General features: G+C 46.6%; 1 protein-coding gene across 1 annotated transcript; it reads left to right on the forward strand.

The window, feature by feature from the left end:
- Nucleotides 1-1,420: 1,420 nt before the first annotated feature.
- On the forward strand, nucleotides 1,421-7,827 carry PSMB4 (proteasome 20S subunit beta 4). Its single transcript, XM_056852802.1, has 6 exons — nucleotides 1,421-1,573; nucleotides 2,797-3,003; nucleotides 3,552-3,698; nucleotides 4,333-4,414; nucleotides 5,534-5,650; nucleotides 7,735-7,827. Exons 1-6 carry the CDS (start codon nucleotides 1,440-1,442, stop codon nucleotides 7,825-7,827), a joined length of 780 nt encoding a protein of 259 aa, XP_056708780.1. The 5' UTR covers nucleotides 1,421-1,439.
- Nucleotides 7,828-20,261: the final 12,434 nt, after the last annotated feature.

Genomic DNA, 20,261 nt, shown 5'->3' on the forward strand with positions numbered 1-20,261 from the left:
CGGCTGGGGATCAGTTTTAATAGCAGGGGATCTCCAGCTAGTACCTGGAGGTTTAGTAAACCACAAAAAGAGCACTCCTGTGCTATTACCACACGGTTTGGAAATCAGCACAGCAATAATTATACAAAGCGAACACATAAATTACGTGTTTTAACATATATTCTACCGAAGTATATTCTATATATATATATATATATACACTTATATATATATATATATATATATATATATATATATATATATACACACACACACACATATATATATATATATATATATATATATATATATATATATATATATATATATATATATATATATATATATATATATATGTATATGTATATATTCTAACTCACACATACAACTATATACACAAATATACAGTGTTCTTTCTAATGCAGTCTTTGTGCAAAAAAATATTTTCCTTTAAAAAGGTAACAATAGTTGTAGAGAATGTCTTTATATATTTTTAAAAGTCCATGAGGTACTTGTAATATTCCAATCTGTGGAGGACAATAGCTGGGGGACGGCCGTTTCAAGAAAATTTCTTCAGCCCCCAAATTATTCCTACATCAATACAATATGCTGATATAAAATCTAGCATTCAAATATAATAAATACAATAAATATACAAAGTCTCCATACTTACAATCTTACAATGTTAAATATCCTGCATTCAGTGAACTGGTTCCCGTAGGAGACTTCCAAGTGTAAGCCACCAACCTGGAGGTTGGCAAACCTAATATGAAGCCCTTGGGAGAACTCATATTATTGAATGCAAAACACCATTTCTACCACAAAGTCACAAAGCATATAATTAAATTAAACAATTATATAATTAAATAAACGAAAGAAGGAAGCCCGCTTGAAGTGGCTCACTCAAGATGGCCGCCCTCGCCTGCCGAAAGCCCATCTGCGCAGGACCAGAGCCGCACTCAAGATGGCGCCGTTCGCGCCGCTTAATGTAGACTTTTTTTGTAGTTCTGCCTTTCTCCATAGAGACGGGAAAAGACTAGAGCGACCCAGAACCAAGACTTCCGGTGAAAGCGGAAGCCTTGCATTCTGTTTGCTGTGGACTTCAGTATTTTTGATTTTTGACTTACTTTTTATGACAAACGTGGGTAGAGTTTACCGAAAAGGAGAAAAGGGACCAGGGATTATTTTCCCATTAAAACGTCTGAGCATATAAGTCTCGAAGGTTTATTTCTAGCGCGAGTCGGCATTTCGAAGCCACTCTCAGAATGGCGGCCATGCCGAAAAGCCCTCCTCCAAAATGGCGCCTCTCGCGCTCGTCCTGCCACACTCAATATGGCTTCCCCTGACTCTGATGGCCATCCTCCCACCGCGTACGGTGGCCCGCGGGGACCAATCCACCGCGCATGCTCAGCGGGCCGGCGTCGTTTCCTGTTCAGTGACTAAGGTGCCGCCGGAGCAAGATGGAGGCGCCGCCGCTTCTGCCGCCTCCCCCGTTTTGGGCCGCGGGTCCTGCGCCGGGGGAGCTTTACTCGCCGCCCTGTCCGGGCCAGGGATTCGGCCTGGAGGCCTTAGGAGGGGGAGTCAACAGAACCCTGTAAGTGGGGGGGGGGAAGCGAGGGGGTGCTGGTGACGTCAAGGGGAAGATGGAGGGGACCGTTGGTGACGTCATGGGATGAGGGGGAGGAGAACGCCCAGGAGGGTGTCTGTTGGTGCCCAAGTGGAGCCTCCAGTCACAGGAGCAGTCTACCTTGGGACAAGAGGGGAATTGGGACGTGATAGAGGAGAATCGCCACCTGCATAGCTTGCATGCCTGTGATTGAACTGGGCTGATGGGGACAAACTGGGGGGGGGGAGGTTGAGCCCCCGCACCTCTTCTCTAGGCAAGGGGGATATGGTGTTGAGGCTGGGGTGATGTAGGGGAGAAGAAGAAGAGTTGGTTTTTATAAGCCGATTTTCGCTACCTTTTTAAGGATAATCAAATGGCTTACAATCTTTCCCCCTTCTTCTTCCCACAAGAGACGCCTCGTGAGGTAGGTGAGGCTGAGAGAGTTCGGAGAGAGCGGTGACTGGCCCAAGGTCACCCAGCAGGCTTCATGGGGAGGACTGGGGGAAACCAACCCGGTTCTCCAGATTAGGGTCCGCCTCTCATGTGGAGTGGGGAATCAAACTCGGCTCTCCAGATTAGAGTCTATCGCTTGTGTGGCAAAGTGGGGATTCGAACCCGGTTCTCCATATTAGAGTCCACTGCTCCAAACCGCCACTCTTAACCACTACACCACGCTGGCTGGGATGGGGGAGGTGGCAAAACCTTGTGGGCTGCTTGCAAGAGGAATAGGTTGGACAACTCTGGTGTCTCCTTGGTATGTGTGTTGCAGGTGGAGGGCATTCCCGAGCTCCCTGTGGACTTGCCTTTCAGCTTGGTAGTTAGAAACAAACAACCAAAGAGTCTTGAGGCGCTGTGAGGACTAACCAGTTCACCTTCCATATTCAGGAGCAGTCTACCTGGGGCAAGCAGGGTGGGGTGGGGTGAGTCTGTTGCCTTGGTTCTTGCCTGTGCCTTCCTAGAAGGCGTAAGGCTGGCTGGTGTGCGAATGGGATTTTTTACCACCTTGGTGGGTGTAACGCAGGAAAGGCTGAATCTGGAGACTTCAGAGGGGACCAGGGGAGGGGAGGCTAGCACTTCTGTGGTTGCTGTGAGGATAAAAAGGAAGAGAAGGGAATTATGTTAGCCTCTATGTGTCTCACCATAGGGGAGAAAGGCGGGATAAAAACAGTAAATAAGCAAAGAACCCCATCCCTCTGTTCTGTTTCCCCCAGGAGTCCCATGGTGACTGGCACATCAGTGCTGGGGGTGAAGTTCGATGGCGGAGTGATCATCGCTGCAGACATGCTGGGCTCCTACGGCTCCCTTGCCCGCTTCCGCAACATCTCCAGGGTCATGAAAGTCAACGACAGCACCGTGCTTGGGGCCTCGGGTGATTACGCTGACTTCCAGTACCTCAAGCAAGTCATAGACCAGATGGTGTAAGTTGGCTCAGTACCCGTTGCTTGGGCTCCTGCTCGCATTGGCTGCTGGGGTGGTTCTGGATGCCCTCTCCTCTGTGAAAATGTCCATTCCCCTCTTCAAACCTTCCAAGTTGGCGGCCATCACCACATCCTGGGGGAGGGAGTCTCACAATTTAACTATGCATTGTGTGAAGAAATACTTCCTTTTATCACTTTTGAATCTCTCCCACTCCAGCTTCAGCAGATGATCCTGCATTGGTATTATGAGAGAAGGAGAAAAGCTTCTCCCTGTCCACTGTCTCCATACCATGCATAATTTTATAGACCTCCATGATATTTCCCCTTAACCGCCTTCTTTCCAAGCTAAACAGCCTGAAGCGTTTTAACAGCTCCTCGTAGGGCAGTCGCTCCAGCCCCCTGATCATTTTAGTTGCTCTTTTCTGCACCTTCTCAGGCTCTGGTGCGACCAGAACTGTACACAGTATTCCAAGTGTGGTCTCACCATAGATTTGTACAAGGACAGAATGGTAGCAGCAGTTTTATTCTCCGTTGCTTCCTTTTTCCAGGATTGACGAAGAGCTGCTGGGAGACGGCCACAGCTACAGCCCGAAGGCCATTCACTCCTGGCTGACCCGGGCCATGTACAGCCGCCGGTCGAAGATGAACCCCCTGTGGAACACTGTTGTGATCGGTGGTTATGCCAATGGAGAGAGGTAATCCTCACTCGCGGCGTGGAAATCTGTTGCGCGTGGCTGGTTTTCATAGCGCACAGTCAGGTCGTGAAATTGTCTTTCCCATTTTATGTGTTGGTGCTGTGAGGCCTCAGTGGATAAGAACGCCTTTTCAACTTGAGCCCGTTATGACTGGCTTGTGGGGGGTAGACGGGGAGAGGAATTCTGCCCCTTGTCTCCTAAAATGGAGGAGAGATGAACGGCGAGAATAACTTTCAGTCCCCTCTGGAAAGAAAAGCAGGGTGTAACTGAGGTAAATAAATCGTCGTGTTAGAATCTGGAGACAGTTGGTGAAGTCAGTTGGCAGTGGCTGCCAGGCAGACAGATGGGGAGAGGGTATTTCTCTGCCCAGTGCTCATCAGCATGTGGAATGTGGTGGGCGATGTGCCGTTGTTTTTTTAGAGGTTGAGATCTTGGGTTGGGTTTTAGAGGTTGAGATCTTGGGTTGGGTTTTAATCGTAATGCGCTTCAGACAGGATGGGCACGAAGTCCAGATCGGGATGGTCTCTCTGCGCATGCAGTACACACCCTAAATCAATGGCTGGAGGGAGGAAAAGAGAAGGAACTCTAAGGAAGCAGGGTCCATCTGTCTCAAAAATGGAACCTTCCTTCTCAGTTTCTTAGGTTACGTCGACATGCTGGGCGTGGCTTACGAAGCGCCTACTCTCGCGACTGGATACGGCTCTTACGTAGCGCAGGTGAGCCACCTGGGAGAGTGTTTGTGGCCAAGAAGGGGTGGGGCCTTCCAGAACCACGGGGTCTTCTGGCTACAGCCAGTCACCCATGACAGTGTCTCCCCTTCTGTCCTGGAATGGACTCAGACGCTGCGGTCTGTGCCGCAGCGGCAGAGTCCACCTCGGCCTTCATGGTGTAGTGGTTAAGAATGGTGGTTTGGAGCGGTGGACTCTGATATGGAGAACCGGGTTTGATTCCCCGCTCCTCCACGTGAGCGGGGGACGCTAATCTGGTGAACTGGATTTGTTTCCCCACTCCTACACTTGAAGCCAGCTGGGTGACCTGGGGCTAGTTGCAGCTCTCTCAGCCCCACCTACCTCACAGGGTGTCTGTTGTGGGGAGGGGAAGGAGATTGTAAGCCGGTTTGATTCTGCCTGAAGTGGTAGAGAAAGTTGGCATATAAAAACCAAATCTTCTTCTTCAAAGCCAACGGCCTAGGCATGGAGGCCTTCCTGGCTTCCTCTGCCAGCCCCTACCAGAAACCCCCAGCCCCATGTACCTGCTGGGGGGCAAGAGCAGTCGCCCACACCACCCACAGTCCAGAAGGGTACCAGCCCTGCCCATTCACCGCCTCAGTGGAAGGGGCAGTGGCAGAACCCTCCTCCCCAAGGCCAGCAGCCCTGCGAAAGCCCTGGCTGCCAAGCAGGGAGGAAAAGCTGTCAAAGGCTGCACCTGGGAGGCCAGGTCCCAGGTGGAAGAAGCGAGGGAAGGCCAGCAGAGCTGGGGAAGAGGGCTCCCGAGGAGCCCTGGGAGGACAGAGGGAGCCAGACCCAAGATTCAGACAACCATGGGCTAACAGAGGCACGGGGGAAAAGGGGTGGGGCCTGGGATTGAAGTGGGAGAGGGAAGAAAGGCAGCAGAATAAGCCATGCTGGGCAGGAGAGTGGACTGAAGCCTGACCCAGAGAGAGACCAGTAGGCAGATGTCCTGGGCAGTCAGAGACAGGAGAAAGGTGTCTCCGAGGTCTCTGCCCTTTCTGGGGCTGGCTCAGATAGGGGAACGCATTGTTGGCAGGACGGAGGAAGAGGGAGAAAGCTCTGTGGGTGGCGCTCCGACTTGCACCTTCTCCCTTCCAATTGCAGCCGTTGATGAGGGACGCCCTGGAGAAGAAGGGGACCCTATCCGGAGAAGAGGCCCGGGCCCTCATTGAGCGCTGCATGAAAATCCTCTACTACCGGGACGCCCGCTCGTTCAACCGGGTAAGTTGTCCTGCAGCCCCCTCCATACACCCACCCACCCCCATGGAAGAGTGGAGAACTCGAAAGGTAGCAAAGTGATAGCCAAGTTAGCCTGAAATATCATTTGTTTCACTACAAGCTTTTGGCCCGCCATAGCTCGCCTCGTCAGATCGATATGAGGCAGAAAATCCTATTTTAATGGGGTGGGTGTTAGCGGGGCGGGGGGGGGGAAGGGAGAAGGCATGGTGTGAATTGTGTGTGAAGTGCCGTCAAGTCGCTTCCAACTTATGGTGACCCTATGAATTAACGATCTCCAAAACATTCTGTCGTCAGGACAGGTCTTGCAAACAGAGCGCCGGGGCTTCCTTGGAGAGCCAGCGTGGTGTAATGCTTAAGAGTGGTGGACTCTAATCTGGAGAACCGGGCTGGTTTCTCCACTCCTCCACATGAAGCCAGCTGGGTGACCTTGGGCTAGTCACAGTTCTCTCTGAACTCTCTCAGCCCCACCTACCTCACAGGGTGTCTGTTGTGGGGAGGGGAAGGGAAGGAGATTGTGAGCCGGTTTGATTCTTCCTGAAGTGGTAGAGAAAGTTGGCATATAAAAACTAACTCTTCTTCTTCTTGGTTTATTTTTATTTACTTCATTTATACCCCGCCTTCCTCCCCAGTGGGTACCCAAGGCGGATAACATAATTCATAAGAACATAAGAAAGGCCCTGCTGGATCAGACCAAGGCCCATCAAGTCCAGCAGTCTGTTCACTCAGTGGCCAACCAGGTGCCTCTAGGAAGCCCCCAAACAAGACTACTGCAGCAGCACCATCCTGTCTGTGTTCCACAGCACCTAATATAATAGGCATGCTCCTCTGATCCTGGAGAGAATGGGTATGCATCATGACTAGTATCCATTCTAACTAACAACCATGAATACCCCTCTCCTCCATGAATATGTCCACTCCCCTCTTAAAGCCCTCCAAGCTGGCAGCCATCACCACATCCTGGGGCAGGGAGTTCCACAATTTTACTATGCATTGTGTGAAAAAATACTTCCTTTTATCTCTCACCCTCCAGCTTTAGCAGATGACCCCGTGTTCTAGTATTATGGGAGAGGGAGAAAAACTTCTCCCTGTCCACTCTTTCCAGACCATGCATAATTTTATAGACCTCTATCATGTCTCCCCTCAGCCGCCTTCTTTCCAAGCTAAACAGCCCTAAGCGTCTTAACCGCTCCCCATAGGACAGTTGCTCTAGTCCCCTAATCATTTTGGTTGCTCTTTTCTGCACCTTCTCAAGCTCTGTAATATCCTTTTTTAGGGGTTTAGAATTCCCTTCTCCATTTCATCCTCACCACAACCCTGTGAGGTAGGTCAGGCTGGGAGTACGTGACTGGCCCGAGGTCACCCAGCGAGCTCCCATGGCAGAGGGGAGATTCGAACCTGTTTCTTCTAGATCCTAGTTCCACATTCAACACTACCCCAGGGTGTCAAACATAAGGGGGGGCTGGATCTGCCCCCCCCCCCGAGAGTTCTTATCCGGCCCGTGAGGCAGCCTAGGCAGCCCCACACACCCCGTCCCGATCTGGGGCAGCCCCACGCACACCCTGCTCCGAAGGTTTCAATTTTCCAAGACTGCTAAATGCAGGAAAATACTGTAAGAGTGTTATTGTTTTAAGCATGCTTGTATTTTAAGTAAGTAAAAAATGAAAATTGACTTTTTCCCGTGTCTTCTGTAAAGTTTGTATCTCTGGTACCTGGTATTAAATATAATGGTACAGAAGGCCCAGCCCAACCGAGTGACATTTATGTCATATTCGGCCCTCCTAACAAATGAGTTCGACACCCCTGTGCTACACCATACTGGCTCTCGCTATGGAGTGTCAATTTCAGTGTAAGGGAAAAAGGGGTTGATGTAGAAAGAGGGGGTGGGTGGGAGTCCCACTATAATTACAAAAGTAGCATTTCTGCATCTTGGATGGATGAAAGGTGTGCCCCCCCCCCGCCCCCATGTGCCATCTAGTCCAGCCCAGATGGGAGGAATATGCCATTCTAAGAGGGCCGTTGAAGGCAAATGCCCGGGGCAGAGAATAAGGCAGGTGCTTGTCTTGCAGTACGAGCTGATCATCGTGACGGAGAAGGGCGTGGAAGTGGAAGGGCCGCTCACTTCCGACACCAGCTGGGAAATAGCACACCTGGTCAGGTAAGCAGTAGCTCTTTGGAGGTCTTTAAGCAGAGGCTGGATGGCCATCTATTGGGAGTGCTTTGATTGTGGGATCCTGCATGGTGGGGGGAGGGTTGGGGTCACTGGGGATGTGGGGGGGAGGTAGTTGTTAGTTTCCTGCATTGGACAGGGGGTTGGACTAGATGACCCTGGTGGTCCCTTCCAACTCTATGATTCTTTTGGCCAGCATTTGAGAAACGACTCTAGCGTTTGCCACAATACAGCACTGGCAAATATCCTCTCCACCGACCTGGCCTCTCTCTAAGGAGTGGTGTCCGTCTTCTCCAAACACCTAGCAGGGGTCTCGTTAGACTGAGCAGCCCACAAAGGTTCCACCTGGCCACTCCTGCCTGGTTACTTCTCTGTTGTTAGGGGAGGGCATCCCCTCCAGGTGGCCGGGCTTCTGGAAATCCTCTCCCACTAGGATTAGGAGTCTGTATCTTCCTGTTCCAGCCATTCTTCCGGTGCTTCAGAACTACATGTCCGTTGCAGGGGCTCTTCCATTGGGCCGGCCCCAGAATGGCTCGAGAACCGTCTCCCTGGGATGGACTTTGGAGATTGTTGTTTGAGTCGTAATCAAAGCGGCATTAGCCCTTTTGGGAGTCAGTCTTTGGCTGCAAAGTGAGATTAAAAATAGGGAAAGAGGTGATTGTAAGCCTATTTGATTCTTCCTTAAGTGGTAGAGAAAGTCGGCATATAAAAAACAACTCTTTTTCTTCCTCCTCTTCTTCCTCCTCCTCTTCACCTTCTTCCTTCTCCTCCTCTTCTTGCTCCTTTTTAAAAATAATTTTTATTTCAAAAAGTGATAACAAAAAAAGAAAAAGGATAAGTATAGGATACAATATAACACCATTTGATATTTTTAACAATTTCTATCCCTATTTGAGTCTAATTCAACTCTCTATCATCTGTACTATTTAATCATTTATAATAACCTATAAATTATCTATATAAGTCATTTACATAACAACTTAGTATACATTATAATATTATATCCAAAACAAAAATAAAATATAGCATATACCCACCACCCCCATCTCCTGTGAGTCACCCCCTCCTCCAGTGGTTGGCCTCCGGTGAAAGCTCTCTTAGATTATAATTATTCTGTTTACCCTTTTCGTTTATTTTATTTACAATCCTTTCCTCATATTTTTAAAGACAATTTTTGCCGTATTTTCCCAATATACAAACACCTTTTGCCACTGTTCTTTGAATAGTTCTGCGTTTTTGCCCTTTAGACTATTAGTAATTTTGGCCATTTGTATATAATCTAATAATTTGTCTCTCTATTCTTTCTTGTGTAACTTTTTGTCTTCCTTCCAGTGTTTAGCTATAGTTACTCTGGCTGCTGCAAAACTATATTGTAGTTTTTAGGTGACAGTCCTAATAAACAGTATTCTGGTTTCCTGTTTATTTTACCTTGTATAAAATTTGCGGTTTCTATTATAATTGCTTTCCAAAATTTCTTAATCTTTACACAGGTCCACCATAAGTGATAAAAAGTTCCTTTTTGTTCTTTGCATCTCCAACATTTATCTGATATTTTTCTATCCATCTTAGCCAGTAGTTCTGGAATCACATTTTATCTGTAAAACATTTTATGCATATTTTATTTTATACTACTGACAATTGTAAACTTATGTTCCTTTGACCAAAGTCTTTCCCAGTCATCCATTTCGATATTATGGCCTAGATCTCTTGCCCATTCTATCATAACTGATTTAACCCTTTCTTCTTCCAAATTATATTCTAATACGAGTTTATATAATTTGGAGATTTGGCCTTTATTTTCTGTTTCTAATATCTTTTCTAGTGTAGATTTTTGTCATCAAAGCCTAATAGTAAATCCTTTTTAAAAATATTATTTAAGTGCATATATTTAAACCAATCTGTTATTCCCAGTTCTTCCCTACTTTTTAATATCCAATAATCTCCTTTTTGTATACATTCCCTGTATATTTTACAATCTCTGTCCATATTTGGTTTCCTTCTTGTGATTGCCTCCAAGGGATTGAGCCAGCCTGGAGTCTTGGATTCAAAACCTCTTTTGTATCTTTTCCACACTTGTAAGAGGCTGGTTTTTATCACATGTTGGTTAAAGTCTCTATTAATCATTTCCTTTTCATGCTATAAATAAGCATGCCATCCAAACCTCAAATTAGCCCCCTCCAAGTCCAACAGTAAAATTCTGAAGCTTAATCCAGTCCTTTATCCAGCCATAACAAGCTGCTTCATAATAGTATTTTAAATCTGGCAGCGCCATTCCTCCTCTATCTTTACTATCTATTAATTTTTTATAGGCAATCCTGTCTGCCATTACCCCATATAAAATTTGTTAGGTCCTTTTTCCACTGATGAAAGACTTTAGTTCCTTTTAATACAGGAATACTTTGGAACAAAAAATTTTGCTCCTCTTCTTCCTCCCTTCCTCCTCCTCTTCCTTGTCTTCCTCTTCTTCCTCCCCCTCCCTTTCCCCAGGGTAAGCTAGGGTGCATGTGTCTATGATAGGAGCACCCATGTTCCCCAGGAGCAAGCAAAGTGTGCCCGAAGGAGCCCATTTCATCACTGGCTCGTGTCCCAGTTCTCTTATGGCAATTAAAAAAAAACAGCCTTTTTTCACAAAGAAGATCTGATCAAGAGGCTTCCTAAATGTATGCGTGGCCTCAGCCTGAGACCCTGGAGAGCAGCTGCCAGTGTGAGCAGACAATACTGACCTTGATGGACCAAGGGTCTGACTTAGCATGTGGCAGCTTTGCGTTTGGGTGAGGGACTGTGGCTCAGTGGTAGAGCATAGGTTCAGTCCCCAGCACCTCCAGTTAAGGTCACCCAGCTGACTTGATGTGGAGGAGTGGGGAAACCTCCAGTTAAGGATCAGATCATAGGTAATGTGAAAGACCCCTGCCTGAAATCCTGGAGAGCAGCTGCCAGTCTGTGTAGACAATTCTGACTTCAATGGACCAAGGGTCTGATTCAGTATGAGGCAGCTTCATGTGTTCATGTGTTCCCAACTCTGTACTCCTCTTTCTCTCTCTCTTTCCAATTTGCCTGCAGTGGGCCTGATTTTCTATTCTCCCCCCCCCCCATTTTTGTCTCCCCAGCGGCTTTGAATGAAGCTGAAGAACAAGAGGGTGTGCGCCCGTTCCCGCTCTGAGATGTTCTGCAAAGCTGGTGCCGGACTGGTGTCTATGCCCAGATGTCTTTTTGTAAACAAAATAAACAGTATTGTAGACAAAAATAAAGGTAGATTGGTTTTCTTGTCTTAAAACTCTACTCCAGGCACAGGATTGCTAAAACGGTGTTACAAACCACCAAACAAAAATAGTTTAAAAAGCATTTTGGGAAGGAAGAATGCCGCAGGACAGGGTGTTAAGTTGTGGTAAAGCCTGCGTTGTGTTAGATGTAGAGCTGAGTTCCAGTTTGCGGCGGACAGGCTCTGATTTGGATTTATAGAATCAGAGTTGGAAGGAACCACCATGGGCATCTAGTCCAACCCCCTGTAGAATGCAGGAAATTCACCACTACCTCCCCGCCCCAACACCCCCAGTGACCCCTGCTCCATGCCCAGAAGATGGCAACAAAAATCCCTCCAGGATCCCTGGCCAATCTGGCCTGGAGGAAAATTGCTTCCTGACCCCAAAGTGGCAATTGGCATTTCCCTGGGCATTTAAGGAAGGGCCATAAGAGCTATTTTGGCCATGAATCCTGGGGGATTTTTTTTTTTTTTTGCCATCTGGGCATGGAGTAGGGGTCACTGGGTATTGGTGTGTGTGTGGGGGGGGGTTTGAATTTCCTGCATTGTGCAGGGGGCAGGACCAGATGACCCTGGTGGTCCCTTCCAACTCTGCAATTCTAATCCGATCCAAGGATTCTCCCACTTTTTGGCTGGACAAAACAATGTCCAGTGCTTGCCACTACCAACGGATAGTTTCCCGAAGTTGAGAGTTGTCAGATCTCCCCAAAAGGATGTTGGTGACAATAGGCTGTATTTGGCACAGTGCCCTCGTGTTTGGGACATCTTGCATCAAGCCCCCAAGGAGAGGGAAGCCGAAATGCCGGCGTGGTGAAGGGTGCTTCCAGAGACTGTTATTGAAGTAATGCTAGGGGGTATAGGGCAGAAAAAAGCAACCAAAATCACCAGGGCTAATGGGAAGACAAGAATCACTAGAAAAGACAGTCATGCTAGGAAAAGTTGAGGACAGCAGGAAAAGAGGAAGACCCAACAAGAGATGGATTGACTCAATAAAGGAAGCCACGGCCCTCAGTTTGCAAGATCTGAGCATGGCTGTCAAAGACAGGACATTTTGGAGGACTTTCATTCATAGGGTCGCCATGAGTCAGAAGCGCCTTGACGGCACTTAACACACACACAGCAGCTGACCTGTGAGAATCAGTTGAAACGCTTAGGGGTGTTTAGCTTAGGTTTCATTAGCTGTCCATTAGGCAAGGATTAGGCAGTTATCACCACTGAAATGTAGTGTAATGGTTAGACTCTTAGACTAGGATCTGGAAGACCCAGGTTCGAATCTCTGCTCTGTCACAGAAGCTTGCTGGGTGGCCTTGGGCCAGTCACTCCCTCCCAGCCTAACCTACCTCACAGGGTTGTTGTGAGGATTAAAATGGAGGAGAGGAAAACAATGTGCTTTGGGTCCTCACCAGGGAGAAAGGTGGGGCATAAATGAAGCAAATAAATATTACAAATGCTTTTCTTCTACTTCTTGTGGCTATTCCTAATTCAAGAGTTCTGCCCATAGTAAAATAGAATTCATTATGAACAAAGTATCACAAGTTAATGGAAGTAGAAGTTAGTTGTTCCAAGAGCTCTCTGTCTGTATGTGGTCAATTAGGGTGCTCCTGTGCCCCGGAGGAGCCAGCAGTATCTTCTGAGCATATCTATCTTTTACATTTTTTTTATCCCACTTTCCAGCCCCAAAATTAGCTTCAAAAGAATCAAAATCTAATGCCATTGAAGTTAAATACAAACTGCTCCCCTGGAGGGTAATTCTCTGGAACAGATGCAGTTGAGGGGTGGCTGGCTGCTTCCGACTACAATAGGAAGTTACGAACTCTGGGTTGGGAAATTCCTGGAGATTTGGGGGCAGAACCTGGGGAGAGGAGGGAGGTCAGTGGAGATGTGATGCTATATAGAGTCCACCCTCCAAACCAACCATTTTCTCCAGGGGAACTGATCTCCAATTTGGAGATCAATTGTAATTCTGGGAGATCTCCAGCCCCCACCTGGAGACCTCATCAATGCCATTTGGAAGCGGGGGGGGGGGCTCTTAGCTGGATTCTGATTTCATGCCCCCAAATCAGTGTTTTTCTCTAATATGTGGAGAGATTTCTAGTGTGCTAATTTAAGTTTCTCCAAGCGCAAAGCTAGCATTGTATTGTGGTTAAGGTATCAGACTAGGTTCTGGGAAACCCAGGTTCGAATCCCCTCTCTGCCATGGAAACTTGCTGGGTGACCATGGGTCAGTCACACACTCCCAGCTAGGGTTGCCAGGTCCCTTTTTGCCACTGGCAGGAGGATTTTGGAGCAGGGCCTGAAAAGGGCGGGGTTTGGGGAGGGGAGGGACTTCCAACACCATAGAGTCCAATTGCCAAAGAGGGCATTTTCTCCAGTGGAACTGATCTCTGTCGGCTGGAGACCAGTTGTAATGGCAGGAGATCTCCAGTTAGTACCTGGAGGGTAAGGAACTCAGTACAGGAGCGAAGTGTATACAAAGTGCAAAAAACTTTATAAGCTACCAAAATGACATAACAATGCAGCTATACACACTATATACACTACTAAGCTAAAACATACAAGTTAAGACAACGTGACTGTACAAGGTGGAAAAAAGTGTCAAAATGACACAGCTAATGTTCATAGAGTCAATTGTAGAAGTGGTATCCAAAGGATTTTCAACGAGGTTCCCAATTAGGAGACAATCGTTTCGAGTTCACAGTGAACAGATCTTCATCAGTCCTTCAACGTCCTCTTGTACATTCATTCATTCAAATATTCTCCCATAACGGGTAAGATTTCAAAAATGCCAAATCATTATTATTTCCCACAAAGGGTAAGAGACATCACTTCCCACGAAGGGTAAGGATTATAGTGAAAACCCCACCAGAGGTCTCCGTAATTCAGATGTGATTTGACTGCAAAAAAGAAAAGAAAAGCAGAAACCCATTCTGCAGGAGTCTCCCACTTGCACTAAAACACTGGTTCCCAACCAGGGATCCATGGACCCCCAGGGGTCCGCGAGAACAAAATTAAGGTCCGCGAAACAAAGTTATAAACCCATAATAAATTAATATTTTCAATTAAAAGTTCTCTATTATAAAATATATATATTCAAATATTATTCTAAGCTTAATGTTTAACTAACAGTTATGATTAAAGTTTATTTTCAAATTCTCTGAATTTTTATTTTGAACCTTGGGGTCCCTGCACCGAACAAAAAAGTCCTAGTGGTCCCTGGTCAAAAAAAGGTTGGGAACCATTGCACTAAAAGGAGCTTTGCGCTGCCGAAACAAAAAGCATGTTTATCATATTGTTAGTACAGCTCTCTCCCTGGATAATCAATCCAGACAGTCTGCTGCAGCAAAAATAAACATAAGCCCCTTGAGTCTACCATAGGCTTGCCAGCTCTGGGTTGGGAAATATCTGGAAGTTTTGTGGGTTGCCAACCTCCAGGTAGTAGCTGGAGATCTGCTATTACATCTGATGTCCAGCCAATAGAGATCAGTTCACCTGGAGAAAATTGAACTTTGTGGCATTGAAATCCCTCCCCTCTCCAAACCCCGTCGTCCTCAGGCTCCGCCCCAAAAACCTCCCGCTGGTGGCTGAGAGGGACCTGGCAACCCTAGGGTTAGAGCCTGGGGAGGGGAAAAACCGCACTGGGATATAGTGCCAATAGGGTTCACCCTGCAAAACTGCCTTTTAATCTAGGGGAATGGACCTCTTTTGTCTGGAGATCAATTGAAATAGTGGGAATCTCCAGGTGCTACCGGGAGGTTAGCAACCCTAGCCAAGAAGTTTTCCATCTTCCAGGAAGATGGGGGAATACAAATCCCAGATCTGTGCACTGATTGGCCAGACTCTCCACTTCTTACTGCAGCACCTAAACTGTTCCCACCCTTCACTTAAGTGGCCCGTGATTGGTCAGTCTTTCCCTGTTGCTCCAATGGCTAGTTTTTCATCCCGCCTTGCCAGGTGGTTTAGCCTCCTATTGGCTGAGCTTTGCCGGCTCAGGGATGTTGATTGGTCCGATCTGTACATCGAAGGGAGCTGCCCAGAGTCCGGCGCTGCTCTTGCAGGGGCTGAGGCGGCTTCTGCACAGGATCGAGCTGCCTGGAAGGGAGGTCGAGGCAGGCCTCTCGCTTAAGCCTCATCGCACCAATGGAGCTAACCTATCAAACGCTGAAAACGACCTATCAGGCCAAGGAGGTGGTGAGTGAGAAGGAAGCCGGGTTCTGTTTCCTCCATTGCTATGGTAACCAGAGAATGGAGCCCTGGTGCGCATGTGCCAACAGTTGGCCCTTCCCCCTACCAGTCCGCGCATGCGTAAATGTGCTGCACATATGAATGATGTCCGTCTTGCTTTTGCGCCTGTGTTTGTACCAATTGTCAATATTACAAGGCTGTCAGATTAGTTTGACAGGTGCAGGTTGAGTGCATACACCTTCTACATAGGCGTTTTGGCCACGCCTCGTATGCTATCCTAAAGAAGACCCTGAGTGTGTTAGGGAAGGATGACTAAGCTTGCAGTTCTTTCCTAGATTGCACTGTCTGCAAATCTGTTAAAAGCAGACATAGTCCAGTGGCTAAGGTGAGCCAAAGGGTGGCAACCAGACCGTTGCAAATTGCACATTTAGATCTCTGTGGTCCATTTCCTGAGAGTGTGTCTAAGAACCGGTATGCTTTATGCATTGTTGATGATTTTTCTTGTTTGGGCTGGGTGTATCTGCTGAAGCAGAAAAGTGAGGCATGCCAAACCATCAAGTATTGGATTAATAGGGTGGAAAGGGAGCTAGACCTCAAGGTATCATCTTTGCAATCTGTCAGAGGCGGTTTGTCTCTAATGCATTTACCTAGTGGTTAGAGAGTAAGGGAATTGAGCACAGATTGGCTAATCCCTGAGTTTCTCAGGAGAATGGAGTGGCTGAGAGGAGGATTGGTTATCTAAAGTCAATGTTGCAAGTTTTGATAGAGGATGCTAATCTAAAACCCAGGTTTTGTGGGGGAGGCATCAAGGTGGCTTGTTATTTGATCAATAGACTTTGGACCTCCAGCATTAACAATATTCCCTACAAGGCATTGTACAAGAGAAATCCCTCTTTAAAGCATTTAAGAGTGTTTGGTACAAAGGCTTGGGTGAATATACCTTTAAAAAACCGCAGAGCAGGTGGCAAGAAATCCAAACCGCTGATTTTTCTGGGATATCAGAATGCAGCAAAATCTTATCGCTTTGCTAATGATCAGAATCAGGTGTCATTTAGCAGGTCTGCGAACTTCGGATAATCTTTTAATTGGCCAAGGTTACATGGCACAGATAAGGTTCCTGAAGAGGTTTTATTGCCGGCTAATGAACAGCCAGAGGCAGATGAAAGTGTTTTTCCTGGAGATGTTTCAAACAGGGAAACAGTAAAGGTTGAGACTCCAGAAGGAGACTGTTCTGAATCTTCAGAAGGAGAGAGTTCTGAAGAAACTAAGGTCAGGAGATCTAAACGCAGCACTAAAGGTGTGCCGCCTAAAAAGTTTGGATTTAATTATTGTGATTACGTTTACAATATGGATGATGGTGAACCTGGCAGCTATGAAAGAATATTAGCTGACAATGAAAGAGATAAGCTATTGTGGTTCAGAGCAAGGAAAGCTGAAATGGAAGCATGTCAATAGCTCAAGGTATTCTCACACTAATCTACCAGGTGGCAGTTTGTAAATTGGCTGCACCTGGATGTGTGACTGGGAGGTCTACATGACTCAAATTCCAGGTTTTGAATTGAAGGAGGAAGCCAAGGTACTAAAGCTGAACAAGGCTTTGTATGGTTTACATCAATCGGCCAGAGAGTGGCACAAGTGCTTAATTGATGCTGTTAAAAAATTAGGCTTCAAACAAAGTGTTGCTGATCCTTGTTTTATTTTCAAGGTGCACAGGTCAGAAGGAGTCATACGTGTTAGTTTACGTGGATGATCTGTGTGTAATAACAAATAATGAGAGTGACCAAGAACAATTTCAGAAACAGCTTGGAGAACGTTTTAAACTGAAATATTAGGGAGAGATAAGAAATTATCTAGGGGTAAAAATAAACAGAGACAATAAAGGTGTGTTTTACTTGTCTCAGACAGAGAAAATAAAACAGTTGCTGGAAAGGTTTAGCATGGTTGATGCTAATACAGCTGAAACCCCGATGGTCACAGGTTATTTGTGTGAAGAGTCACAGGAACAAGAAGAGTGTGACAAATCTCTGTATCAGTCTCTGATAGGAAGTTTGTTATATCTTGCTTGTTGGACTCGCCCAGACATATATCAGGCGGTGCATTGCCTGAGCAGGAAAAATATGTCACCAAAGCAAAGTGACTGGAAGGCAGCTAAGCGAGTACTCAGATACCTGAAGGGATCTGTGAATAAGCAGCTATGCCTGAATGCATGTAATGGGGAACTGACTGCCTATGCAGACGCTTCGTGGGCAGATCAGGGGAGCGCCAAATCAACGACTGGGTATGTGTTGTATCTTGGTGAAGCACCAATACATTGGAAATCTGTGAAACAGTCATTTGTAGCCATGAGTTCGTGTGAAGCAGAATATAGTGCTATGAGCGAATGCATAAACCAGGTAGAATGGTTTGTCTATCTAATGAAGGAACTCAATGTGTCTGTACAGTTACCAGTGAAAATATATACTGACAGTCAATCAGCGCTACAACTTGCGAACGAGCAAAACTTGAAAGGCAGGAGTAAACATATTAGAATAAGGTATGTCAATGTGGTTGAAGCTGTGAACAAAAGCTTGGTATATATTGAAAAGTGTGCCAGTGCTAGTAATGTGGCAGATCTGTTTACAAAAATTGTGGACTGTAACAGGTTTGTGAAACTAACCAAACTAATCTAATATCCTTGAGAAGGAGTGTCAATATTACAAGGCTGTCAGATTAGTTTGACAGGTGCAGGTTAGATCAGATGGATCTAGTAATGATGCAATCAGCCTGGAAAGTCCCTGGAGAGCTAGAGGGAGCTGGCCTAATCCAGTTATGGCCAGGTGGCTGATGCAATACAGGAGACATGTCAGAATGACTAGGCATCTACTGTGATTGGTGGCTGCGTCCACCAGGTGTATATAATGAAGTGAATCTGAAGCTCTGTGTGGGATGCTATGAGCGGAGAGTGTGTAAGAAGTATCTGTATTATATCTTTGCACTGTGAAATAAACTACACTTTTCTAAGTAGCAGAGGACTTTCTGATGGTGTTATCCTGGACAGACTGCCAATCCGCTGGCTTCCGCGTCACCAATGTGGTTTGTAATATTTTTTTAAACGACTTTAAAGCAGAAAAGGGTGCAATCTAATTTTTGCCACAATAATATGCTGTTTAGAAAACAGTGATATCCTTTGCTTTATTAATAATCATTACTTAATTCTAGTCTCTTGACTTAAAATGAGGTATAATCATGGCTGACCCTGCTTAGCTTCTCTGTCACATCACAACTGAATGACAGCAATCCTCCCCTTGGTTTTTCAAGGAAATAAGTGAGCAGAGGTGGCTTGCTATCACCTTCCTCTGCGTAGCAACCCTGAGGCCAGAGACCTTTTTGTCATACCTTTAGGTGTTTGAACACATGAAGCTGCCTTATAGTGTATCAGACCCTTGGTCCATCAAAGTCAATTTTGTCTACTCAGACTGGCAACGGCTCTCTAGAGTTTCAAGCTGGGGTCTTTCACATCACCTATCTGCCTAGTCCCTTTAACCGGAGATGCTGGGATTTTAACCTGGGACCTTCTGCATGCCAAGCAGAGGCTCTACCACTGAGCCACAGCCCCTTCCCCGAAAAGGAAGACCAAATGTTTAGGGCTTTGACCTTGACCAGGCTGATGTCACACAGCCAGGGAGACAGGAGGAGATGGTGGCTTTAAGTGGGCATCAACCTGTTCTGAGTGCTGGGAAGTAGGGAGGTGGGACAGCTGATTAGGGCATTTGCTGAAGGTTAGATAATTGAGGAAGTCATAACCCAGGTCAGTATTCAGCAGTGAAAAGCCTGGGTGTTACAGCTGGTTGCAACAGAGGCCTGTGAATCTTTCCTTAGAATCTGGGCTTTTACAGATTTGACATTTTTAGTACATTTATTCCCCTTGCATTTATTACTAGCCCCTATGGCTAGGCAGCATGAGGGCAAAGCCTGAGGCCAGAGACCTTTTTGTCATACCTTTAGTTGTTTGGAAAGAGAAGACCAAACCCAGAAAGTTCTGAGATTCCACTCGCTTCGGCTGGATTCCCAGATCTGTTATGCTCTTCTAGACTCACAGAAGTCAAGTCAGACACATACCACATCCATTTTAAGCTGCTGCCTTGCTGTCTCCCTGGGGATGATTCTCTGGGTGGGGAAATACCTGGAGATTTGGGGGGTGGGGCCTGCGGAGGGGAAGGACTCAATAGGGTATGATGCCGCAGTGGCCATTTTCTCCAGGGGCGTGTTAGAGCTGGTTTCCACAAAGCCTGTGCATCTTTCCTTAGAAGCGAGTCCCATCTCAGCGAATTAAAGGTACTTCCATTTATGCATGGCACCTCGATGGTGGCCGCCCCATTAATTATAAGAGGTCTTACAGTGCAATCGTAAGAACACTTTCCTGGGAGTAAGCCCCATTGGATAGACCTGAGTAGAGTTCTGAGTACACCTGCTTAGGATTGCTCTCTCTTAGTCCAACCTAAAGACAGAATCCTCCGCTCAACACAAGAGACAATTCCAGGTGGTAAAGAAAGACACACGACACATGTCATACGGTTCAATTGTGAAAGTTTATTAAGAGTGCCAGGAACAGAAAGGGCCATGGCTCAGTGGTAGAGCATCTGCTTGGCATGCAGAAGGCCCCAGGTTCAATCCCTGGCATCTCCAGTTCAAGGGACTGGGCAATTAGGTGATGTGAAAGACCTCAGCCTAAGACCCTGGAGAGCTGCTGCCTGTCTGAGCAGAAAATACTGACTTTGATGGACCGAGGGTCTGATTCAGTATAAGGCTACTCAGGTCTATCCAATGGGGCTTACTCCCAGGAAAGTGTTCTTACGATTGCACTGTAAGACTTCTTATAATCAATGGGGCCTGTTGGTATTATTAGGGCTTCGTTATGTCCAAATCCTTGTTAAATTAGCAGAGTGCACAAAGGATATTGTGGTCACAGAATCTCATCCAAACCTGTGTGTGCCAGGAATAAAATT

This window comes from Euleptes europaea, chromosome 7 (genome assembly GCF_029931775.1).
Source record: "Euleptes europaea isolate rEulEur1 chromosome 7, rEulEur1.hap1, whole genome shotgun sequence".
In the NCBI taxonomy this organism is placed as follows: Eukaryota; Metazoa; Chordata; class Lepidosauria; order Squamata; family Sphaerodactylidae; genus Euleptes; species Euleptes europaea.

Excerpts from the sequence above, each read along its gene's own strand:
- PSMB4 (XM_056852802.1), top strand. The coding sequence starts at position 1,440 with ATGGAGGCGCCGCCGCTTCTGCCGCCTCCCCCGTTTTGGGCCGCGGGT. Across the intron at positions 3,699-4,332 it reads GGTTATGCCAATGGAGAGAG|TTTCTTAGGTTACGTCGACA; the intron begins GTAATCCTCACT and ends CTTCCTTCTCAG. Across the intron at positions 5,651-7,734 it reads ACGCCCGCTCGTTCAACCGG|TACGAGCTGATCATCGTGAC; the intron begins GTAAGTTGTCCT and ends CTTGTCTTGCAG.